The sequence below is a fragment of the Watersipora subatra genome, chromosome 3 (assembly GCF_963576615.1).
Source record: "Watersipora subatra chromosome 3, tzWatSuba1.1, whole genome shotgun sequence".
NCBI lineage: Eukaryota > Metazoa > Bryozoa > Gymnolaemata > Cheilostomatida > Watersiporidae > Watersipora > Watersipora subatra.
This window is the reverse complement of record NC_088710.1, coordinates 71,747,220-71,774,128: the sequence shown is the minus strand read 5'-3', so window position 1 is coordinate 71,774,128 and position 26,909 is coordinate 71,747,220. Positions and strand designations below refer to the sequence as shown.

Sequence of the window (26,909 nt, the reverse complement as noted above, 5' to 3'; positions counted from 1 at the left end):
TTCACCACGGGCATCTAAGTTTTTCTATACAAATTTATTATTGTTATAGTATTCCATTATTAAAACAAGTGCATAATATCCAATAAATAAACCAGCAAAATGTCAGCCATTTCTTACATATAATATCAAACTACAATACATTAAAAGCACACAATGAAAGTACCTTCAATAAGCCCTGAACATCTAGGCAATAGTTACAACAGAATTTTTTAGATTATGTCGAGGTTTGGCCTGAGGTTTGGAAGGCCATTCGTATCTCAGACAAGCGGTGCAGGAATGCCTCACATGACTAATTGGGACATATGTATTGATGACTCATTCTCACTTGCTGGACTTTGAGTGCGCGATCAACCATTGTAGAGTTATGTCTGCAATTGAACAGATAATCACTTCACAATAAATAATGTTAACAAAACTTAATGGAGTGGTGAAATTACGGCCAGCTAAAGCTATGATCTACATGCGCATACATGTGGAGGACGGATATGAAAGCTATAAGCGGTGGAGTATACTTCTATGGACAAAGCAGTCGATACAAGCCACTAGTCAATCGACTAAACGCGGTAGAAAAGGAATATATATGCAGGCAGTAGGCTAAACAGTACGTGAGAGGCATGGGTTAGTAAGAGCCCTGGGCAGACTTAACAGAGGGCATGAGAGGCAACAAGTAAGCCAGTCAAATTGTGTATGTACCCTAGGACACTTATGTATTCGCCTCATCTAACTTTCGCGTTTTCGCGGAGTCATCCTCGCGAAAATTTCATGAGCGAGACTAGACTATCATAACGAACGAGCGAAAACGCGGAATTAAATAGCTTTGTTCATTGATGTCCAAGAAATGAATAGCAGCAAGCAATCAAATTGCATTATCGATGTCGGCCACAATTCTACTTGCGGTTCACAATTACAAACTAGACCCAAATTGAAAAAAATTTTCTTACCGGTGAACCGAACCTGAGGAATCTAATTATGTTTGTTCAAGGCCCGTATTTCCTGGGGCGGCTGGCAGGCTGAGCCGCCCCAACTTTTTAGGAACTTTCCGCGGCTAAGTACAGTCAAACTCGGATAACTCACTTGCCCTCGGATAAAATGTAACGTTTCATCACAAACACAAGGTTAACTCGAACGGATTTGTTCGGTCCGTTCCCAAGCAATGATAAATTGCTTCAGATAACTCGACCTCAACATCATTTATTCGAAAAGTTATTTGCCCAACGGCTATGGAGACGGGTTTTATCGCTGTAGAATATCACTTTATTCCAAGCCATAGAGACAAACATCAACTTTTAGTAGTTCTTAGGCATCCTTATTATCATCATCAGTGGCAAAATATTCTTGTTAACGACATAAAGGTTTGCAAAATATCAAGTTTTACCAAACATCCGCTTCCCATCGAAAGCGTGGAAACTTCCATATGAACTTAAAATAAAGTCGGCAAAATTAATCTATGTTAAAACGCTCAAAAGAAAAAGATGTCTTTTTTCTGAGCGTTTTAACTGCGGTCAAGTTTTGCCTATTTTAATTTAAAAACATCTCGTCAGTCACATCACCTAAAACAAAACAAATCTCAAAAAATGGAAAAATGTTGAAACTTTTCGATAAAATTTTTTAAAACTTCACATCAGAGACCCGGCTGAGGCCCTACATAAGAGAAACCTGTTGGGGGCTTACACCGCCCCCCTCCACACCCCCCAGGTGTTCATAACTAGTCACCTAACATTAGCCGCCCCAACTTGCAACCAGTGAATACAGGCCTGTCACTTTGTTCCACTGCATTTATTTTCACATCACAATATCTTCGCACTCATCAGAGCTGCGAAATTAAGTTGCAGCGAAATTTTACTCTGTATGCTACTCACGAAACTAAATACTAGCGAAATATAAGTGTCCTAGGGTATATGGGTATATCTTGCGTGAAATTTAGTGAATCTTTTCAAAGTCGTTGAAGCATTCTCAAATTTTAGTACGTCATGATACAAAAATTATTTATCAAAATTTTTTTTAATTATTGGTTTGTGATATATTGACAATTTTGTGCTGTCGTATCAGGATGCAAATGCGTGCAACCGAAAGACAAAATGATAGTAATAAGACACCAATGATCTTGGTATAGAATTTTATAACTTTATTGGTATATAATTGGTATAACTTTATAGAATATGAACAATAAATATGTATTAACAGCAGTTGTAATCTGAGCGAGATCATATTTTAATGTGGTGTCATACCATTTATATTAATTAATAATAATGTAACTAGTATTAAAACTATTATTTCATATTTATAAATAAGATAATAATTAATATTTATTTTAAATAGTAAATTTAAATGGTAATTTAAAATATAAACAATGAATATAATGTAATGCATTATAGATTAAAAATATGAAATATTGTTAAATATATTTAGAAATTCTATTCAAATTCATGTAAAAATAAAAACCTGATTTAGAAATGATATAATCATATTGTTGAAAACAAGATTGGCGTTTTTTTAATGTTTGCTTTATCGTTATTTATTATCTTACTATTTATCATTATTTACTATCTTACTATTTATCGTTATTTACTATCTTACTATTTATCGTTATTTATTATCTTACTATTTATCGTTATTTATTATCTTACTATTTATCGTTATTTACTATCTTACTATTTATCGTTATTTATTATCTTACTATTTATCGTTATTTATTATCTTACTATTTATCGTTATTTACTATCTTACTATTTATCCTTATTTATTATATTACTATTTATTGTAATTTACTACCTTACTATTTATCGTTATTTACTATCTTATTATTTATCGTTATTTATTATCTTACTATTTATCGTTATTTACTATCTTACTATTTATCGTTATTTACTATCTTACTATTTATGGTTATTTATTATCTTACTATTTATCGTTATTTATTATCTTACTATTTATCGTTATTTATTATATTACTATTTATCGTTATTTACTACCTTACTATTTATAGTTATTTATTATATTACTATTTATTGTTATTTACTACCTTACTATTTATTGTTATTTACTATCTTACTATTTGTCGTTATTTATTATCTTACTATTTATCGTTATTTACTATCTTACTATTTATCGTTATTTATTATCTTACTGTTATTTACTATCTTACTATTTATTGTTATTTACTACTTTACTATTTATCGTTATTTATTATCTTACTATTTATCGTTATTTATTATCTTACTATTTATCGTTATTTACTATCTTACTATTTATCGTTATTTATTATCTTACTATTTATCGTTATTTACTATCTTACTATTTATCGTTATTTATTATCTTACTATTTATCGTTATTTACTATCTTACTATTTATCGTTATTTACTATCGTACTATTTATCGTTATTTACTATCTTACTATTTATCGTTATTTATTATCTTACTATTTATTGTTATTTACTATCTTACTAGTTATCGTTATTTACTATCTTACTATTTATCTTACTATTTGAATTTTATAACTTTATTGGTATATAATTGGTATAACTTTATAGAATATGAACAATAAATATGTATTAACAGCAGTTGTAATCTGAGCGAGATCATATTTTAATGTGGTGTCATACCATTTATATTAATTAATAATAATGTAACTAGTATTAAAACTATTATTTCATATTTATAAATAAGATAATAATTAATATTTATTTTAAATAGTAAATTTAAATGGTAATTTAAAATATAAACAATGAATATAATGTAATGCATTATAGATTAAAAATATGAAATATTGTTAAATATATTTAGAAATTCTATTCAAATTCATGTAAAAATAAAAACCTGATTTAGAAATGATATAATCATATTGTTGAAAACAAGATTGGCGTTTTTTTAATGTTTGCTTTATCGTTATTTATTATCTTACTATCTATCATTATTTACTATCTTACTATTTATCGTTATTTACTATCTTACTATTTATCGTTATTTATTATCTTACTATTTATCGTTATTTATTATCTTACTATTTATCGTTATTTACTATCTTACTATTTATCGTTATGTACTATCTTACTATTTATCGTTATTTACTACCTTACTATTTATTGTTATTTACTATCTTACTATTTATCGTTATTTATTATCTTACTATTTATCGTTATTCATTATCTTACTATTTATCGTTATTTACTATCTTACTATTTATCCTTATTTATTATATTACTATTTATCGTTATTTACTATCTTACTATTTATCGTTATTTATTATCTTACTATTTATCGTTATTTACTATCTTACTATTTATCGTTATTTACTATCGTACTATTTATCGTTATTTACTATCTTACTATTTATCGTTATTTATTATCTTACTATTTATCGTTATTTACTATCTTACTATTTATGGTTATTTATGATCTTACTATTTATCGTTATTTATTATCTTACTATTTATCGTTATTTACTATCTTACTATTTATCGTTATTTACTATCTTACTATTTATGGTTATTTATGATCTTACTATTTATCGTTATTTATTATCTTACTATTTATCGTTATTTATTATATTACTATTTATCGTTATTTACTACCTTACTATTTATCGTTATTTATTATATTATTATTTATTGTTATTTACTACCTTACTATTTATTGTTATTTACTATCTTACTATTTATCGTTATTTACTATCTTACTATTTATCGTTATTTACTATCTTACTATTTATCGTTATTTACTACCTTACTATTTATCGTTATTTACTACCTTACTATTTATCGTTATTTATTATCTTACTATTTATCGTTATTTACTATCTTACTATTTATCGTTATTTATTATCTTACTATTTATCGTTATTTACTATCGTACTATTTATCGTTATTTACTATCTTACTATTTATCGTTATTTATTATCTTACTATTTATCGTTATTTACTATCTTACTATTTATCGTTATTTACTATTTTAATATTTATCGTTATTTATTATCTTACTATTTATCGTTATTTATTATCTTACTATTTATCGTTATTTACTACCTTATTATTTATCGTTATTTACTATCTTACTATTTATCGTTATTTACTATCTTACTATTTATCGTTATGTACTATCTTACTATTTATCGTTATTTACTACCTTACTATTTATCGTTATTTATTATCTTACTATTTATCGTTATTTATTATCTTACTATTTATCGTTATTTACTATCTTACTATTTATCCTTATTTATTATATTACTATTTATTGTAATTTACTACCTTACTATTTATCGTTATTTACTATCTTATTATTTATCGTTATTTATTATCTTACTATTTATCGTTATTTACTATCTTACTATTTATCAATATTTACTATCTTACTATTTATGGTTATTTATTATCTTACTATTTATCGTTATTTATTATCTTACTATTTATCGTTATTTATTATATTACTATTTATCGTTATTTACTACCTTACTATTTATCGTTATTTATTATATTACTATTTATTGTTATTTACTACCTTACTATTTATTGTTATTTACTATCTTACTATTTATCGTTATTTATTATCTTACTATTTATCGTTATTTACTATCTTACTATTTATCGTTATTTACTACCTTACTATTTATCGTTATTTTTTATCTTACTATTTATCGTTATTTACTATCTTATTATTTATCGTTATTTACTATCTTATTATTTATCGTTATTTACTACCTTACTATTTATCGTTATTTACTATCTTACTATTTATCGTTATTTACTATCTTACTATTTATCGTTATTTATTATCTTACTATTTATCGTTATTTACTATCTTACTATTTATCGTTATTTACTATCTTACTATTTATCGTTATTTACTATCTTACTATTTATCGTTATTTACTATCTTACTATTTATCGTTATTTATTATCTTACTATTTATCGTTATTCATTATCTTACTATTTATCGTTATTTACTATCTTACTATTTATCCTTATTTATTATATTACTATTTATCGTTATTTACTATCTTACTATTTATCATTATTTACTATCTTACTATTTATCGTTATTTACTATCTTACTATTTATCGTTATTTATTATCTTACTATTTATCGTTATTTACTATCTTACTATTTATCGTTATTTATTATCTTACTATTTATCGTTATTTATTATCTTACTATTTATCGTTATTTACTATCTTACTATTTATCGTTATTTATTATATTACTATTTATCGTTATTTACTATCTTACTATTTATCGTTATTTATCATCTTACTATTTATCATTATTTATCATCTTACTATTTATCGTTATTTACTATCTTACTATTTATCGTTATTTACTATCTTACTATTTTCGTTATTTACTATCTTACTATTTATCGTTATTTACTATCTAACTATTTATCGTTATTTATTATCTTACTATTTATTGTTATTTACTATCTTACTATTTATTGTTATTTACTACCTTACTATTTATCGTTATTTACTATCTTACTATTTATCGTTATTTAACAAGGAAATAACTGACAAGAATATTTCAAAAGCGCATTAATGTAATTATGAGTGTAAGACAAGCGCATAGTTTACAGTGTATCATACAAAAGCTTTATTTTAAATTAAAATTGACTTCCAGTCTAGGTATTTGTTCACCTCGCAAATCCCTAACGGAAATGTAGTTAGACGTACACTGAAAAGTAACGACGGTGACAATCATCCCTGCTCATACATCCCCTCATTAGGATTACTATATTATATTTAAAAAGGCATGAAGCCAGTCTATGTGAGTAAAACCAACAGGCAGCAATTCACAATGATCTATTCAACAATTTTCTGTATATCCTATATTTATTTTGCAAATGAAGTATGCAAGTCTGTTTTTCATTGTTGAAGATGGAGACCTAATGGAAGGATAATCTTAAATTAGCTGGTGGCGTGATAATCATAGCTGAATTAGAGTGTCATATTCACCATGTAAATGTTTTGGCAACACTGGTGTTTCAAGGCCAACTATTATTGTAAAAAATTGCTAGTGTCAAATTTTCTAATTTAATAACTTTGTCTAGATGAAGTAGTGAGGTAATTATAATAATTTTTACAAGCGAGCTTATTACTATCGCGACAAATTTTAATGACCGGCGCGACGCTGTTTTGCAGGTGTTAATAACGGTAAAAGTGGTGCTTGGAGATTAAAATGCTTGTAAATTATATTTAAACTGTAACAAAAGTTGTTTCACATTAATCGGAGAACATTTTAGAAATTATATTTTATCTTTATTTAAAGAACAATAATAAAACTGAAAGATACTTCCGGATGCATTGCCATCGTGACCTCATTACGACCAACAAAAAATTTATCTTAATTTCATTTCTAAGTTAATATTCCTTATAAGTATTATAGTGTAGTTTATGATAGAATAAAATGTGAAGACTAGGAAAATAAAATAGCTTTGTTGTAAAATTATACATTGAAGTAAATTTGCAGTCAAATCTAAATAGGAGGTTCTGAAATCTGGCGATTTTCAAAATACAAAATCTTACCACTATGCGAGATGTAGTAGGAAAACAGAATTTTAGGTGTGAGGTGAGTATGTGGAAACAAGAGGCATATGTGGGTATACTAAATATGGATAAAAAGAGGCATATATGGGTAGAATAAAAGGTGGAAACAAGAGGCATATGTAGGTAAACTCAATGTGGAAACAAGAGGCATATGTGGGTAAACTAAATATGGATACAAAAGGCATACGTGGGCAGACCAAACTGTGGATATGATAGTTATTTGGGTAGACTAAACCATAGGTATGGATGATGTACAAGAGAGTACAAATGAGTGTGAGAAGGCGACTATTTGTAAGATTTCCCCACACATCAGATCCTGCAAATCCTACAAAAGTACTACTGCCTGAGAGGGTAAACAGCAACTAAAATTTGAAGGGGCAATTCCCCTGTCATATTTGCATAAATTAAATTTATGTCACACTGATCAGCTTAAAATTTGAGAACTTTCTATAAAAAGATGAGATTTTCACGGTGTACTACAGCATAAAGAATGGTGTGGATCAGCAAGAATATAGTTCAACCCTCCAAATAGAGTGTTGCGTATGTAGTGATATTAGTTGTGTGCCTGATAGATGACTCTGGTGCTAGAGTTCTAAACATCTACATACCAATGTTATCTTTTTCTTTGCATGATATTGAGTAGCAGCAGATTTCCCTGTCTTTAATAGATTCCAGATTCCTACAAAATAATTTGCACCGGTGACGAGAGACCTAGTGACAAACAGCAAGGATCAAATGGACCGATCGCCATTATGCTCAGTATCCCCTACACGCTGAGCAACAAGCCAGCATAGTGAACTAGCTATGACAGCCAAAACCAGCAGAAAATCTTCAATTTTCAGACCGATTACAATACGTGAAGCCTTTTGTAAGTACATTTTTCATGCCGAGTCCAAAGCATTTATTTTTATTTTGTGAGCTGAGAATATAAAAACTAAAAAACATCTAGCAGTGTTAATGTAACTAGTAGTAACTATATAACTGCTATAACTAGTAATAGCTATAACTAGTAATAGCTATAACTAGTGACAAATATCGCTAAGTTAATGCGATAACTAATCAATCACTGACAACAAAACTTGCAGACAGACGGACAGACTCGTAAAAACAATGACAATCGTCTGCATACAATACGAGTTTACTGAACATCTTGTTGGTGACATTATCTGTCACCTGTCTGCTTATCGGAAGCTCATGATAAGCAGACCCTGTCTGCTTATCAAATGAGTTCTAGTTTTAATGCTAAAAGAGGTGACAAATTGAAAATACATAATAAAGCCGTCTTACATGTAGCTGGCAGGAACTTCCCAATTGCCAGGCCAAACGAAAGTACAGTGAAACATGGATAACTCGCCCTCGGATATAGCGAACACATGGTTAACTCGACTGGATTTGCTTGGTCCGTTCCCACGCAATGATAAATGGCTCTATATAACTCGAATTCAACACTGTTATAACGAACTGTTTTTTGCCCAACGGCTTACCGAAACGGTTGCTATCGCTTTAGAAAATCACTTTATTCCAAGCCATAGAGGTAAACCTCAACTTGTCGTAATTCATAAGCGTCGTTATTACCTCCATCGGCAAAATATTTTTGTCAACGACTGTTCTAAAGGTTTGGTGAAATTTGATTTATACTTCTATACGATGAATAGCACGGGCTAGCCGGGTCACGGGCGCAAGGATTTTCGCCACGCACATACAAAACAAAAACAGCATGTTGTTTTTGTTTTGTATTTGCGTGGCGAAAATCCTTGAGTGCGTGACCCGGCTAGCCCGTGATGAATAGTTTTTCGACGTTGATTCCGTGTTGAATTAACGTCGGAATGTTGAATGTTTAAAACGTCTTAAAAAATGTTGTAATCAAACGTATACGTTGTCTTAGCTAAAAAAACTATTCATCGTTTGACCTAAACACAAAATACGTGTGTACATTCAATAAGTATCCATTCAAAAAGCGTGAGTGATATACAATGTACCGTAAAACCTCGTAAAACTTTTAATTGAACTGTCTCGGAGTGTTGCTCTTAACGAATCCCAGGTAAAGTAAGGTAATCTTTGCAAAAACTTCAAGAAAGATCGGCAAAATTGATCGTGGGTAAAACGCTCAAAAGAAAAAGATGTCTTTTCTTTGAGCATTTCAGCAACGATCAAGTTTTGCCAATGTCAATCTGAAAAACGTCCTGGCAATAGCATCACCTCAAACAACAAACCAATCTCAAGTGATAGAAAAATCTCTATACTTTTTGATAAAAACGTTTTAAACTTTACATTAGAAGCATTTAATTTGAAACAAGCCATTTGTGCTTTTGATTTATATTATAGTTTGTATATGTTCATGTATCTACTAATAAATAAGTAAATACATGGACTCGTGACAGTGCTCTGATAACTTGAACACTCTGATAATTCGAACACTTTTGCTCGGTCCCTTGAAGTTTGAGTTATCCGAGTTTCACTGTACTAATTTTCACTCTGTTAACAATAGTTCCTCTGGTCATTGACATGAAAACCAATAGTATCATGAAGTATAGTAATATGAAGCGATGCTGTCTGCTATGCACAATACACTATTCCATGGTTTTGAAAGCATATCTTGATTGACTTTCTCTCAGTGAGAAGTTTAACATGTTGAAAACTTGGCCGTTACACTCGTATAACCATGCCAACGCAACAGAGAACCTTTATCAACACTTAAGACCAAAGGCTTACATGCTCTCGATCAGCTCTTTCTCGTTGAGAGCCCCAGGCAAGTCCCTTTTATTGCCCAACACTAGCACAGGAATTCCGTGTAGCTGTGGCTTGTCTAATAGGCTGTGCAGTTCGGTCTTTGATGCTTCCACCTTATCAGGGTCAGCAGCATCTACCATATATCTGTAGCACAGAAACACATGAGTCAGCGCTTGCCATTCCTATGTCACATACATGTAACATAAACCATACAACATGGACACCAAAGTCAGATTAGCTATGTTCACAGTTGTAAATGTCATGACATACTGAAGTACAACGCACATTCATGTTTGCAAGCTCTTGGCCTTTTCACCTTGACAATTGGTCTCCATCAAGTATTGTAGCACCTAACTCTTACGCCAACTGCTACCAATGTTCAGTTTAGTATTCAGTTTGATATTTTTTGAAGTTTGATATTCAGCTCCAGCTATAAAGCTGCTATTTTTCAACAAACCCAAATCGTTTGTTTCTATGGAAGAAATTGGTCTATTCATTTCCTTAGGGACAGTCTAGTTACTAAACAGAAACGCTCACCAGCCATCAGCTCACCAGCCAACGACGTAACATGTGCTGTGCGCAAACGGTATTACATAACAATGAAAGCATTCGCATCTTGTCCCAGCTTGCTAGTGTCTACTTTGCTGGATACACAAACGAAGCTAGAGTAGCCACTTGCAAGATTGACAAGCACGCGTTTGAACAAAAAGCAATAGCTGAAGCCTTCATTACCAATATGTGCTTACACTATTGCATTGACGCCCCTACAGTATCGCTCCCACATGCTTCGGAATCTAGGCTGGCCTCCAATGTCCCAGACCTAAAAATAGCATAAATGTACTTTGCTATGTTCATTCGCCTCTTGATGTGTCACTTCAAGTAACAGTTTGCCAAGAGTCTAGAATCAGCATAAATTTTTGACTAATGAGCAAAAATTTAAAGAGAAGGTATTACTAAAGGTATGTATTTATAAGCACTCATGCTTCTTGCTAACAGAAAAGATGTTTGTGATCACTGTTACTCTATTACAACTTAAAAAGATTTATAGCCTTGTTCGTAGTAAAAGTATAAAGCAGAGAAACTAAACATCATGGCCATAATGTAACTGTTGTTTTGCCAACATGATATAAATACCTATCCATTGAATTAAAAGCATTTGAGATATGGCTATGCAAACGGTACAACAGGTATACAAATCCTAAATTTAAAAAAATCTTTGTTATATATCAGACCTGGCCATGGAACATTTCAGGACAATTCTTTAACTGTTTGAGTCTAGAGAAACAAACTTTAAAAAAAACGTGCAATTAGCTAATTTTCATCTTCAGGGTATAAGCGTATAACAGAGCCAGTAACCGCGCGGACACTATTGACATTACAAATTACTGAAGATACATAATGAATACGTAATAAATGCACAGCAGTTTGGTCCAATAACAATAACTGAACATTCAGCGAGGATTTCATGGCCTTCACTTGAATAACCCTACTTCTCGGTAGTCAACTCCTTTGTCAACAACAAGCTTTACCATGTATAGCCATAGCAGATGCTTACACCACTCATTGGCCATGCATTTCATTTATGTGTATAGCCATGGCTTCACCTAGATTATTTGTTTAGGTAGCTATATATATCCATAACCTCCTGAAAAGGAGCTGGGGGGGGGCTACTAGTGGTGGGGATACACAAGAAGTTCTAGGCCAATGAAACTGCTATCTTAGGTATTGTTAGATAACACAAGATTAGATAATACTTTAACAACACTGAGCGAAATGCCAAACTGAAAAGATAATCCTTTGGCAATTGATGTTACCGTTTTAAAAGTAATGTTGCATCAATCATTGCTGTTGCATCAAATATTCAATGAACACCCGTGTCCTATTGACATATTTGTTGTACTTTACGGATTAAAAACACATGAACTATCCTTCCATGTTTGAAGCAGTTTGCAAGAGCACAGATAGCAATATTGACTATATTACTTTGTAAAATCGGCTTGCACATCTTCATTAAGACAAGCAGTTTACAATTCAACACGCAATAAAATTGATGTAATTTAATGATACTACATTGATAGCGTTGATAAAATGATTAATGGTTTATGAACTGAACTAACGAAAAATATGAATGTTCGCAGAATAGTAATCCAATAATCTTCTCTTCAAAATCATAAAAGGAATCGACGCTATTTACCTTAATTGTGACATTCCCTTTGGTTACCTTTCGCATGTTAAAACCAACTGTTGGAATCATATCTTCTGTAAACTCCCCAGACTGCAAAAGAAGAACAACTGCATTACAATTGCGTTCCAGGAAACGCCCCACTATTTCACGTAATTGATCCTCTCGCAGCAATTCCTATTATTGATAATGCTCATAGGAACTTTTCATCAGGTTGCGAAAAATTCACTGACAAACGAAAATTATAAACTAATTTTAAATATTTACCGCAATAACACCAACAAATGTGGTTTTGCCGGAGAACTGGAGTCCAACTAGCGTCAGTTCCATTTCTTCTTTCCAAAATAAACTTTTTATCCAGTCAAGAAACCTGTTAACCAGCTTCAACATTTTGAGACAAACTGATGTTCTTTTCCAGAGTAAAACTACTAGTTGCCACAAATATGGGTATACAATTGATGGCTATCTTATAACGTGGCTGAACAGCAATTACTGCAGTAGACCATTTATTTCCTATTGTTAGAAGATGAAACGTCCTGCGACAAACAGACAGACTCCGTCATATAAAATTCATCACATGATCGACACATGTGACTTTGTTATCGTTATTAAAACATGAATCACACATTATTGCGGAATACTGTATACATATATTGTATTTTATAGTATAAAATTTATAAACTTCTCAAAAATCAATAAGCAATTTTTACATAAGTATTAGCTGATAAGTATATAATTGCATGAATGGTTTGCGGGTAGCGCTGTGCTAAAACTTGTTATCCGTATCTTAGCTATAACAAATATGTCGGCCAGGTGTCGGTTCGCTCGCGTCCGCTCATACCTTCCTTGGTATTCAAGGGCTTTTGACGCCTGAACGAATAGATTTTGCAGGGTTTATTTGGCCAATCTAATAATTTTTGCGTGTGGTTTTTTGATTAGGCTAATAAAAATATATTACTAGGGTAAACTTGTCTACACACCAACTACTACGGCAACTATATGTATCTACAGACTTGTATAAATAGTAATTAAATGCATATAACATGCACAAACTCAACAGTAACCTGCTAAATTCATTTAATAACCTCTGCACTCATTTAAAAACTTTTCCTCTGCAATCTTTTAAAACAAAACTCAAACTACACCTACTATCCTCTGACCAATAATACCATTCACCATATAGCCTTACCTATTTTAACATTTTTATATTATACATTGTTTTTATAACTAGAAATTTGTTGTCATAGATATGCATACCTATTTTCACAGAGCTTTGATTTGTCCACTTTTTGTTTAAACAATACTCATATCAATCCTCAAGCTTGCGTTTTACATATTTTATGCATTCAGTTCCAACATTATTATATTAGTTACACTATTCACTAGTTTTTTAGTTAGACTATAGTTTCTTTGTGTTCTTTTTTAATTTTTGTTGTCCACCGCTTTTTAGTTAGTTTACTTGTTGTGGTACCTTGTGGAAAACATATTGTAAAATATGACTATTGATTACCACAATAAAGATTGCTCATATATATATAAAAATTAAGTGAATTACCGTTAGTAAAATGGTTTACTAACAAATATCTCTATCAATAGTTTAAGAACAGATCATTATTGAAGAATGTGAGACAGTATGCATACAAGCAACATTTTGCTCTAAATCAATAAGAGTGGCTCATACTGGCAATTAAATTGAATGTATCACCAAACGTAGAGGTTAAGCATAAGCGCACACTTTCTTCTTTTTAATTTTTTTAAGAAAAAAAATTGGGTTAATTTAAAAGGGCATAAGCTTGTTAGAGAGCAAGTTTAGCAGAGGCTAAACACTTTTGGGGTTAGGGCCCAGCATGTGCAGGCTTGAGTCACTTCTCTTTTTGCGCTTGCAACAATGGTGTACATGTGCAAAAACAGAAAGTGCTTGCACAAACAGCACTATTCAAAATGTGTGTGCTACATTGCGTTGCTCATAAAAATGAAGTATTGGAAAAGGTATTGTCTTTTCAAGAAACAGCACTGCTAGCTACAGCCATCTTAAAAATTACTCATACCTTTACATATATTTTTGGACAAATCTCTGATATAGGTTGACATACGACAGTATAATCTCTTAATAAGCACCTTTTTACAAAAATCACTTGCTTCCTTTCATGTCACATTTTGTAAAATACATCGTATCAGAAAATTGTAGTCGGGCATCATTTTACAACGATTATGCTCTATTCTATGGCAGCTAGTCACATTATGACTTGTAATGCTATGCAGTTTATCAATTTTCTTTGCTTGTTGCCTTTGCTGTTTTGTTGTTGCAGTCATTGACCAAGGCGTGTCACTTGCTTTTATGATAGAAGTAAATTCAGGAATACTGCCACAAACAAAAGGTGTCTTATGAAAGCATTAAATTTGCGTCTTGTATAGTTCTAACAACTTTTTAAATTTTGAAATCTATAACACTCACGCTGTTAACCATCACTGTAATTGTCTACTTTTGGGCGTTTAAAAAGTTCCTATGATTTGACGTCATTCAGACTGCAACTCAAGTTAAAACAAAAATCCATTAGGTCACTTTAGCAGTTTTCTAAAGGTTGCATCATTAGAAGATTATTGAATTCCAACTAACTAAAAAAAGCTTACTCATTCATAAAGTAAATTAACCAAAACCAGAAGTATTGAGGACTTCCCATAAACTTGCTGGATGAAAATCTTATGTGTGATTCAGAAATCCAATCAATGCTGTGCTTGTATGTAACAGAGATAAATCCAATGAATGCTGTGCATGTATGTAACAGAGATAAATTATCTACAGTTATGGAAAATTATTCTTGAACTGTAGTTGTTCGAAAATAATTTTAACGAAAAATATCTAATTAGGTAATTTTAGGTTATTTAATTACAAGGATCCCTAATTTGCAACAGACAGGGGAGATAAGAAGATTTAGTTGCATTTGTATAAAGTCACTGAGTTTATGAGTTGATAAAATACAAATTTTACTTCAATCAATGCAGGAATTTTTTATATTCCTACTAACTTGTCATCAAGGGTTGCTTAAGTATATATAAACATTTAGAACAGACTGTTGTATTTGTGGATAAAAAAATAATTAGGTGAAACCGAGCCACGCCTGTGATGAACCGATTTCAGTTATCACCATGTAAAAGGTAGTTTGCATAAATCTTTGGGTGTAATCTTGCATGAGGCTGAAGTAAGATCTCTCTGGGTATTTTTTGCCAATGCATGTACACAAGCATTCTCATTATGTAAATACCTACAGAAGTATGAGTGCGCAGTCTCAGGTGAGAGGGGATGGCAGCATGTTTGCTAAAGTGAATCATAAAGATTGAAAAGAGGATTTTATTGCACATTTCTCAGGTGTTAGGTTGAGGGCCATGTGCACAAAAAGCTATCCTCTCAAGAGAAAATTGATATACTGAAATGGGCATATTCTATTTTAATAAGCATGTTTTCAAAACTTCCCATTTTGGGAGTAGTCATTGAGCTTCTTTCAACCACCACCTAATGGATTTGGTGATTAGCACTGATAAAGCAAGCCAATAATTGCAGCGGAGCAGTCATCTCTCATAGAGAACGAAAGTGCAAAAATATGACAGAAAAACCACCTGTAAAATAAACAGTTCTTACAACAAAATGTAGTGAAAATATCTTGGTGAAAAACTATAACCATCAGATCCTTAGCGAAGTTCTGATAGAATCCTTGAAAGACCAATTCAACTGTAAGAAACCCAGCAAAAATGTATTTTGTCACAAATTTTTTTGTAAGAGTTCACAAATTTCATCAAAAAAGATTATTTTGCTGCCTCTGCTGCTTGGAAATTGGACCATAGATTTGAGTCTCAGTTGGATGATATTAAGTTTCTTCAGAGAAAGCATGTAAAATTTACTTGAATGTTTCACCGCTGCGAGGTGACAAGCCTGGTGCCTTTGGCTAGGCTATCAACATAAATATCTCTTTATATTGGGGTTCATCTCCAGCAGCCTTTCCTGGAACCAATTTTCTATAAGGAGACAGGTCACTGAAATCTACTTGGATTGTATTTCAAATAGGTTTGTTAATAGTAAACTCAAAAGTTCATTGATTCAGGTGACAGTACCTAATATTACATGGGAGCTCGATATTGTCGGTAGGGAGCTGTTGCAGTTATAGGAGCTATAACTTGCCTGTTTATATCAAACCCTAAATAAGGCACCCAGATTTGTGCTATATATAGTCAACTCTTATGTGTGAGATTGACCGAAACTTGAGTAGACTTGTACTAAAAGTATTTAACAACTTCGGTTGTTTGAAAATAGCGATGCTTTTAAAGGATGGTGTGAACAAGCTTACAAAATAAGTTAGCAAACATAGCTGCACTTAAAAGCCATACTAAAGAACAACCTTTATCAGAGTGTGTTTAAAAGGCTAAGCTGGCATCCTACATTTACAATGATTACATTGTAGAAGAGCCACTGCTGTTAGGTCATGAATCTCATTGACTTACTATGAGCAGTCCTCTCAGTTCCCTCAGCAGGCTTAAAAGGAGGTCCAGTAGTCAATCTCCGGTTCATCCGCTCATAGGTCACATGGGTACAGAGAGGCAAAAGACAATTCTGCGAAGCAACTCAAAGGAAGAAAATGCTGAAAAAGTCAGTTGGGCTCCTCCAGATGTTTGGATGACAGACATTGCAGGTTTCACAACAACTTCTGACAACTTTGGATGGCGAAAAGCAAGAGCAGTAAATGCACTCCGATACTTGCTGAAAGAGACAGGAGAGCTGATAGAACAGCCTTCACAATATCTGTTTGATATCTGGTAAGACGGCCAGTTTCTTGGACTATTTTGTAGTTGAGTCGTTATTCTCTAAAGTTGCATTGACAAGTCTCTGAGGCGTTCGATGAACTGAACTTTTGGATTATTGGATTCAGTTGCGTTTGTATTTAACTACTCCTGGATCCTTGTTTGAAAATTACTATGACAGAGACAAGATCTCTATATTCTTAGTCGTTTAGCAGGTGCGTGTATTTAACCACCAGATGATTCACAGTTATGTGGCTTTAAGCAATAATCGATGTACTTTTAGGTGGTTCAGGTATCTGAGCTCCAGCAAACATATGATGTTAGAAAATCCTTTAGCAACGCAAGCTGAGTTTGTCCGACTCGGACTGCCGAAGCTTTTCAAACAACTTTGGTCTGAACACTTGTGCATCACTGATGTAAGTCGTTGGGGTAAAGTCAACAAGGACTCTGTGGAGGCACTTTATCACATCACTATGGCACTCTGGTTTATCTCCTCTAACCCTACACATCAGAATCAAATGTTTGATGAGCTCGGTGACTTTATCATCACCACGGTTTGTGGTCCTGCCTTTGAATACAATATTCCCAAAATAAAACGAATGCAGGACTGTTTAAAATCCCTCCTTGGTATGATTTACCAATTTGCTAAAAAATTAGATCATGCTAGAAGTGTCATAAGGGAGAAAAATGCTATCGAAACTTTGCAAAGGATTGCTGCCAAGTCGAGGTTCAACAAAAATGTCAAAGGTCGAGCTTACATGATACTCGCTTTCATTCTAAATGAAGATGAACAAAAGGGTGTCAATGTTTCAGAAGGCGTCATTGCTTTTCTGATCTATTTACTGAAAGACTGTCTCGACACAGACACACACAGGTCAACTACACACAACTACGAAGCTCTGGAAATCTTAGAAGGTAACCTTATGAATTCAACTCTAATACTGTTAGTTATGGTATATTTCGATACTGTAGTTAGATACATTCCGATACTGTAGTTATGGTATATTCCAATACTGTATTTATGGTATATTCCGATACTGTATTTATGGTATATTCCGATACTGTATTTATGGTATATTCCGATACTGTATTTATGGTATATTCTGATACGATTAGTTATGATACATTACGATGCTGCAATTATTGTATATTCGGATACTGTAGTGAAGGTACATTTCAATACTGTTAGTTATGGTATGTTCTAACACCATAGTTGTGGTACATTCTGATACTGTAGTTAAAGAACATTCCGATACTGTTAGTTGTGGTACATTCCAATACTATAGTACGGTATATTTTGATACTATTAATGCTCTTAGACTGTAGTTATGTACATCCAGGTATTGTTAATTATGGTACATCCCGATACTGTTAGTTGTGGTACATTCCAATACTATAGTACGGTATATTTTGATACTATTAATGCTCCTAGACTGTAGTTATGTACATCCAGGTATTGTTAATTATGGTACATCCCGATACTGTTAGAGAAAGAAGCGACTAAATTAAAAATGATTTGTAAGATTCATATGTTTAGAATACCGGTATCATTACCCTCTTGCATTTGCTGCAGGCCTAAATCGATTAGCCATATCTGATGGTAACAAGTTAAACATCAACGATAATGATGGCCTCCCTTTGTACTTGGAGCTGCTTCGCAGCACCTCTCTTGCTGAACAGGAAGAAGCATGCAGAGGGCTATGGACTCTCTGTTTTCATCCACTCGTTGCTGCGAATGTTTCTGCGGATACAGCTATGATGTCAGGTATGGAAGCGCTGTCAAGGGTTTGAGCTATTCTCATAGGAGATCATGTCTATAACATAATACTTCATAATAAACAGTTAAGTAGATTATAATAATTTGCCAACGTAATAATATATGCATTTCCGTATGTAATTAATTGAACATTTGCATTTTGATCTTGCTTAAGATTTCTTCAGTATCATGTTACCAACAGTTAATAGAGTGATATATGTGTTAGCAACAGTTAATAGAGTGATATAAGTGTTAGCAACAGTTAATAGAGTGATATATGTATTAACAACAGTTAATACAGTGATATAAGTGTTAGCAACAGTTAATACAGTGATATAAGTATTAGCAACAGTTAATAGAGTGATATATGTGTTAACAACAGTTAATACAGTGATATAAGTGTTAGCAACAGTTAATAGAGTGATATAAGTGTTAGCAACAGTTAATAGAGTGATATAAGTGTTAGCAACAGTTAATAGAGTGATATATGTGTTACCAACAGTTAATAGAGTGATATATGTGTTACCAACAGTTAATAGAGTGATATAAGTGTTAGCAACAGTTAATAGAGTGATATAAGTGTTAGCAACAGTTAATAGAGTGATATATGTGTTAACAACAGCTAATAGAGTGATATAAGTGTTAGCAACAGTTGATAGAGTGATATATGTGTTAGCAACAGTTAATAGAGTGATATATGTGTTAGCAACAGCTAATAGCGTAATATAAGCAAAACCTCATCCAGTAGAATGGCAATGCAAATTGTGTGGTTAGAGTATCTCTATAAACGAAGATACTAATATCTCTGTAAGCATAGATATAAGTATTATTATACAAACTGATATTTTTAAGAATAAGTATGGTTGTGGATTTCATCTCCAACAGCCATTATCTAACTCTATAGGCCTATATAGTAGGCTATATAAATTTCAGCGTTTGCCAGTCTTTTTGTTTTCATTTTGGGGCCAGCTGTAGCAATTAACAATTTGCTTTGCAAAGGATTTTCACTCATGACATTTTCATCACAAGTTTTCAAACAAGTGCCCCTAACCATTAGGTTAAGTCATTCTAATCATAACTAACACTCTTACATATAGGTTATATCCTTATCACGATATCATACGCTAAATATGTACTTTTTGTTGTTAATTAATATAACTTTTACTATTGTTTTTTAGAAAGTTTTTTGAAAACTTATTTTTTCACCATTACCTATTTTTCCAATTTGTAATTTTCAGATGTGCTGCTTCAATTTCAAATGTGTCGTTGCACTACTATTTCCAGTTTCGGTAAATCTGTAAAAGCTAATTACTTTTCACGTGGACAAATGTATTATCTGGAGTAGGAATAGCCTTTACAATTTCTCTCCGTTTAGTCAGACAAAGTATCAGACAAAGACAGTCCAATATCTCATTTTTTTCATTTGTACCAGTATCAAAAGGTACCAGTACCGCCAACAAAATGTTGAATACAACGAGTTTCTGCTGCAACAATAAACAATTTTTATACACACAAATCCGTGTGAAGTAAAATCAGGGCAACCACGAACCAGGCCAAGTAGGAACTGATGCTTGGTTATAGTAGCTGAGACACCTCCAGTAGTTAATCACACTTTGACACTACCAGCATAAGTGACACTACCAGCATAAGTGACACTACTAGCATAAGTGACACTACCAGCATAAGTGACACTACCAGCATAAGTGACACTACCAGCATAAATGACACTACCAGCATAAGTGACACTACCAGCATAAGTGACACTACTAGCATAAGTGACACTACCAGCATAAGTGACACTACCAGCATAAGTAACACTACCAGCATATATGACACTACCAGCATATATGACACTACCAGCGTAAGTGACACTACCAGCATAAGTGACACTACCAGCATAAGTGACACCACCAGCGTAAGTGACACTACCAGCATAAGTGACACTACCAGCATAAGTGACACTACTAGCATAAGTGACACTACCAGCATAAGTGACAGTACCAGCATAAGTAACACTACCAGCATATATGACACTACCAGCATATATGACACTACCAGCGTAAGTGACACTACCAGCATAAGTGACACTACCAGCATAAGTGACACTACCAGCATAAGTGACACTACTAGCATAAGTGACACTACCAGCATAAGTGACACTACCAGCATAAATGACACTACCAGCATAAGTGACACTACCAGCATAAATGACACTACCAGCATAAGTGACACTACCAGCATAAGTGACACTACTAGCATAAGTGACACTACCAGCATAAGTGACACTACCAGCATAAGTGACACTACCAGCATAAATGACATTACCAGCGTAAGTGACACTATCAGCTTGAACACCATTAATATAGACTTGCTGCATCACAGCCAATAGCAGACCGTATACATGTATATACCAGCGCAGCCCCAGCAAGAGCCGATAAATCAAACTCTATATCACAGCTGATAGCAGACTGTATACATGATTGTACATTATCATTTTATGTCTCACCAAGCTAATAAAATCCGACTGTCTCTCAAACGCAAAAACTACTGTTTATATAAGCGAGCGGAAGCAAACTCAACATCCAGTATGATCGGGGGTTTTGAGTAGTTGAAAGTTCTAGGTCAGAACAACAGTTATATTTTAAAAGAACAAACCTATTTACCAGTAAATATACAATATAAAAGTTTGACTACATTAATTAATTAAGACGAGAAGAGAGTTAATAACAAAACAAAGAACCAACGAATATTCCTTCCCTATTTTTGGCTTGTAAGTCCAAGATAGCCTTGGACTTACAAGTCAAGGCAAGGTGCAAGTGCAGGTGCCTTATAAAGGCACCTGCGCTTTTAGCGAGCGCATTCTGGCCTGTATTTATTCCAGCAATCACCTTAGTCTCCGTTAGCCATTGAATCACATCATAGTTTGGATCCTCTAGTTGGGTACATAAACCCAGGTTGAGTCGTTAGTATAGTTTGGACTTGTGCCCTCATCTTCTCTTTGGCCCTTCTCAATGCCACCAACATCTAATAAGGAATTGTCCTTTCCCTTTAGTGGTAGAAAATCTTTTACATAATTTCTACGCAATTTTACTACACATGTTGTACTCATTGTTTTTTTTTCAATTTATTTGAACTTCCCAAAAACACTTTTCTCACAATATGAAGTTTAAAAGTTAGAATTTTAATTGTTGCATATGTTAAATGAAAATAATATTTTTGTGCAAAGACATTTTTATTACCTGCACAGCGGCAAACATTTATCTAGTCTGTTAGAAAAACATATTTGGCAATGGCTTGAAGTAGAGACATTTTCATGAGATGTTTGTCATGCAAAGTTATTGCATATACATATATGTTGTTTTCTATGCTCGGTGGTATCTCTACCAATACATCTGAACACTCGCATTTTTTATTATTAAAATCTTGAGAATATCTTCTGTGTAACCTTTTATGTTGTACAGCTTTGCAATCCTTTGCCAAGTCAAAATATGAAGCATTAAAGTGCGCTGCATGTGGGTGTCTCTGGACAGTGCAAAAACTGCGAGATTCCCGACAGTCACTAGTGGCTGCCAGATTATCAGGTGGGTTGATGAAGTTAAGGAGTTCTTATGAAAACACATGTTTGGTGTGATCAATTGATGAGCAGGTAAATTAACTGGTGTGTGAGAAGTCAGCAGGAGTATAGCGTAGTCAGCTAGTGTATGGGACATCAGCAAGAGCATGGCAAAGTCAACAAATGTGTGGGGAAGATGGCAGATTAGTACTATACTTCCTGGTCAGAGTTCTTGTATTATATAGGAGTTGTCTACTTTTTACCATTGACAATAGTTTTACGAGGTTTGCTAACTCCTATGTTTTTCAAAACTATTGTAAGAATGAGTCATACTCACTGGTGTTCTGTGACTGAAAGTCTTCTCATCGACACCTGTCATGTTGCCATATACCTATTATAAAAGTTATATTACTGTATATTCTAGACGTGTTTCTGCAGCGTGCTGACTCTCCATAGCAAGAATACTCATGTAATTCTTGATTCATTGGCTGAGTTGGGACTATGACTGTTTTAGCATGCTATACATCATTTCAGGTCATGTGATGATCAGTTACAGCTGGTCTGTTCAGACTGCTGCTAAAGAAGTAAAGGATACTTTGCAAGATAATGGATACAGAGTTTGGATGGACATTGAAAACATGAGTACGTTTTACTGCCCGTATATTGCCTATTTTTCAAGAACCCCTTTTATGAAAAATTGTCTTGGGTCAAGCATCTAAATGAGATGCAGCACTACAAAGTAAACTGTTTTTAGAGAGGTCGCTCATTGTTAGCCTAGTTTGAAATTTGACATAATTGAACTACGATAATCTTTGCAATTTGTATTACAATTATTGAAATAATTTCTAAATTTCTATCGCTCCAAAATTTGAGGATGGATTACTTTGTCATATAATACAGGGCATCAGCAGTAACCCAAAGGTACGCATTGGATTGGATGTTCAACTTCTTCAGTTTTGTTCGACACCATCTTTTAATTTAAACTTTACCAAACACCACAAAACTCTGTTACTATTCATATATATTGTTACATTTACGGTCCTTTATAACTCACAGTACCTGTTAGTGGTGTTCTGCGCATACGGTATATAAATTTTACTGATCTTTTGTTGCCTTTAGCAACATTTCCTTCTCTAGTTTCTGTATTGCTGACTCATATGCACTTTATAAAGTTTAGATGTACCTTTATTTACTCTCAGGCGGCAGCACACTTACCTCGATGAGCCAGGCGATAGAGAGAGCGACTGTAGTCATCATTCTTTTATCCGACCAGTATAAGACAAGCCCGGCCTGCAGAGCTGGTAAGCTTACCTAGCTCTCAGCTGATACATATTTATCTGTGAGTTTCTTTTCGCTTTAAAGTTGTTTCGAAATTGTTTTTGGGAGCTGCCTGCTGTACACCTGCAGTTTCAAGCTTTAGCACTGAAGGGTACAACCTGAACTAACTAAAACGTAGAAATAGTCATCGTAGGTGGATATAGGTCATCGTAGGCTCATATAGGTCATCGTAGGTTCATATAGGTCATTGTTAAACACAAGTAAAAAGAATATTTACCGGTATCAGTATATGATTTTAAGCATCAACAGGCATCTGGTGGTGTCTGATAGAGTTATCTGCTCTTGTCAACCATTGTGCATTGTTGAGCTATCCGATTTTTTCTTTTAGCTTGAGACGGCAGCGGCAAAAGAAAAAGTTGAGAATATTTTTGTAAATGTATATACCTACATTTATGTCATTTGTATATCTATTTTTTTAAATGAAAGTTTTTAGAACTTAGATTCTTGTCCGTCATCAAAGTCGGAGTCTGTCGTATTTAACTTTATTTTAGAAGAACTTCTACTAGAGACAATCCTGATAACTTTATTATTATCTGTTTGAACATTTTCTTTAATATTTTGGTTTAAGGAGTAATCTGAAAATAATAAGCTAGTGTAAACAATGCAAATCGAGTTAATTAAGTGATATCCATAGACCTATTAACTATATAGTTAGTATAGTTAATATATAGTTAATAGGTCTATATAGGTCTATGGGGATATTTAACCAACTGACATGTAGCTCCTACCTGTGCAAGAATACAATAATGTTTGATCAAATATTCCCTACTGTTTCTTTCAGTTTTAGGCAGTCTCATTGACAGTTTTGCAATTTCTTCAAGTTGAGTAAGCCTAGTTACTAACAAGTTGAGTAAGCCTAGTTACTAACAAGTTGAGTAAGACTAGTTACTAACAAGTTGAGTAAGCCTAGTTACTAACAAGTTGAGTAAGCCTAGTTACTAACAAGTTGAGTAAGCCTAGTTACTAACAAGTTGAGTAAGCCTAGTTACTAACAAGTTGAGTAAGACTAGTTACTAACAAGTTGAGTAAGCCTAGTTACTAACAAGTTGAGTAAGACTAGTTACTAACAAGTTGAGTAAGACTAGTTACTAACAAGTTGAGTAAGCCTAGTTACTAACAAGTTGAGTAAGCCTAGTTACTAACAAGTTGAACTCACATGATGTATGTATCACACAGATGAGTGATATCTGTAATTTTAGAGGCGGAGTATGCTTACAAGTTAGAGAGAGAGATAATACCTCTCAAAGTCCAGTCTGGCTACTCTCCTGATGGTTGGCTGGGTATGCTCATCGGTATGAAGATGTCATTCGACTTTACGGAGTCTTCTGAAAAGGATGCAACTTATCAGCAACTTATCGCTGCTCTTGGAGACAAAGGGAAAGGACCACCGATTTCTGGTGTGATACGTATAAATACCTAAGCCAAAGATATTATAATAAGAGATGAATAAATTGTATGATATCTATATGCCTGTATTGCTGCAATTTGTCGATAAAATGGGTAGAAGCTATAAAACATTGTAAAGATAGGCATCATATAATTTCTATGTAAATAGTTTTTTGATAAGTACTATGTTTTGAGTCAGGGATGCCCTTGCCAGACTAGCATCTCAATTCATATTGTACGCTTTTAGTTGAGAAATTGAGCAGATTGGGACCGAAACAAACATATAGACTACAGAAGCAGTTCTAGTGAACATTGGCTATTTCTCAGTACACACTACTAACCGATTTGTCTACTTTGTATTGGCCGACTTCAGCTTTAATATACTGTGCAATCAAGGAAACTGTATCTTATGATGTGTGTGGGTTTAGATACAAGAGAGCCAGTTGAACCAGACGTACCAGATGGACAACTACCAACAGATGAAACAAAACCAACGTCACCATTACCGAAGCAAAACATTGCATATCAAGCCATGTTGAATCCATATGCAGATCTTCAGTGCGCGTCATGGAATTCTAGCTCGGTGTCTAGCTGGATTGACAAGAACAAACTGCAGGAGCTAACTCCTGGGTAACCAACAATACTGATCATTCTTATACATCTGTATATAGTTTCCTCTTTTTACTGTGTTAGGCCATCTTATTCGATGGAATGCGTACGAATAGCTTACCTGACATGCTACAGGCTGCTCATGTGAAGAGCACTTGTGTGTGCTGTATTTAGAGTTACCTGGGGGCTGTAATCACAAGTGAAGCTGCACAGCCGATGACACTACTAAGCAATGCCATGTTGCCAAATAGATTGACCAATGAAAATTGGCCTCAGCAGTACTAACTATTTCAACCAGGCCAAAACCCATTAGTTTTATCTCTGCCAACATGTTCGTTTTCACACAATGCGAGGACAACGTAGCTAACCTAGACATAATTACTATAGCATACATATATATTATAAATATTTCTTGCGTAAACCTAGTAACCCAGCAGTTGTGGGTTATAACACAATTATCAACCAACGACTTTTGCGGCATCACGTTAGTCCTCTCCAGACAAAGTAGACACACACATCTATTAAAATCATGCGTCTCAAACAAGCTAAAATAAGTGAATTGTAACAAACATCAAAGTATGAACTTTTGCTGTTTATAATTCTGGCCTAGCAACACTCTCGACGAGTCTTACACATCTGCACTAGCGCTCCCTTTGTTTGTAAACCCTTCGCTGTATGCTTGTAGACTAGGAGATATGACAGGACAGATTCTTGCAGAGCTCCGATACATGTTACTACGGGAGACGGAGCACTACTACAGATTGCTCCGGTCTGACCTTAGCCTCTCTTCCTTAACTGTGCTCCGCCTCTCAGCCGCGCTAAGAAAGCTGGCATGATATCCCAAAATCCTGTGATGTGCTCAAGTGCGAGGAGCCGCACCCAAGTGCCATACCCAACCGTGATTAAGAGACAAAATGCAAATCATTTCTTGTACTATTCTGTTCATCAGCCGAGTCTATGGCTGCACTACGCTGCAGTACTCAATCGAAAAAAACAGTTTGTGGAACAAACTGAATAACACGAA

General features: G+C 33.5%; 2 protein-coding genes across 2 annotated transcripts; one reads left to right on the top strand and one right to left on the bottom strand.

Annotated features, from left to right (window-relative positions):
- Window positions 1-15: 15 nt before the first annotated feature.
- LOC137391740 (ADP-ribosylation factor-like protein 8B-A) lies at window positions 16-13,002 on the bottom strand. The gene is made up of 6 exons (XM_068078274.1): window positions 12,720-13,002; window positions 12,465-12,545; window positions 11,017-11,090; window positions 10,253-10,414; window positions 8,149-8,219; window positions 16-368 (listed from the first exon to the last, which is right to left on the bottom strand). The coding sequence occupies exons 1-6, from the start codon at window positions 12,840-12,842 to the stop codon at window positions 322-324; spliced, it is 558 nt and encodes a 185-aa protein (XP_067934375.1). The 5' UTR covers window positions 12,843-13,002; the 3' UTR covers window positions 16-321.
- Window positions 13,003-16,947: 3,945 nt separating this feature from the next.
- Window positions 16,948-26,826, top strand: LOC137390966 (uncharacterized). The gene is made up of 9 exons (XM_068077280.1): window positions 16,948-17,258; window positions 17,527-18,158; window positions 18,817-19,008; window positions 22,461-22,580; window positions 23,087-23,194; window positions 23,752-23,853; window positions 25,090-25,287; window positions 25,705-25,906; window positions 26,571-26,826. The coding sequence occupies exons 1-9, from the start codon at window positions 16,948-16,950 to the stop codon at window positions 26,719-26,721; spliced, it is 2,016 nt and encodes a 671-aa protein (XP_067933381.1). The 3' UTR covers window positions 26,722-26,826.
- The last annotated feature ends 83 nt before the right edge of the window (window positions 26,827-26,909 follow it).

Excerpts from the sequence above, each read along its gene's own strand:
- LOC137390966 (XM_068077280.1), top strand. The coding sequence starts at position 16,948 with ATGAGCAGTCCTCTCAGTTCCCTCAGCAGGCTTAAAAGGAGGTCCAGT. Across the intron at positions 19,009-22,460 it reads GGATACAGCTATGATGTCAG|CTTTGCAATCCTTTGCCAAG; the intron begins GTATGGAAGCGC and ends TATGTTGTACAG. Across the intron at positions 23,195-23,751 it reads GATGGACATTGAAAACATGA|GCGGCAGCACACTTACCTCG; the intron begins GTACGTTTTACT and ends ATTTACTCTCAG.
- LOC137391740 (XM_068078274.1), bottom strand. The coding sequence starts at position 12,842 with ATGTTGAAGCTGGTTAACAGGTTTCTTGACTGGATAAAAAGTTTATTT. Across the intron at positions 11,091-12,464 it reads AAGGGAATGTCACAATTAAG|GTCTGGGACATTGGAGGCCA; the intron begins GTAAATAGCGTC and ends TGCTATTTTTAG. Across the intron at positions 369-8,148 it reads CAAAGAAAAAGATAACATTG|ACATAACTCTACAATGGTTG; the intron begins GTATGTAGATGT and ends GTTCAATTGCAG.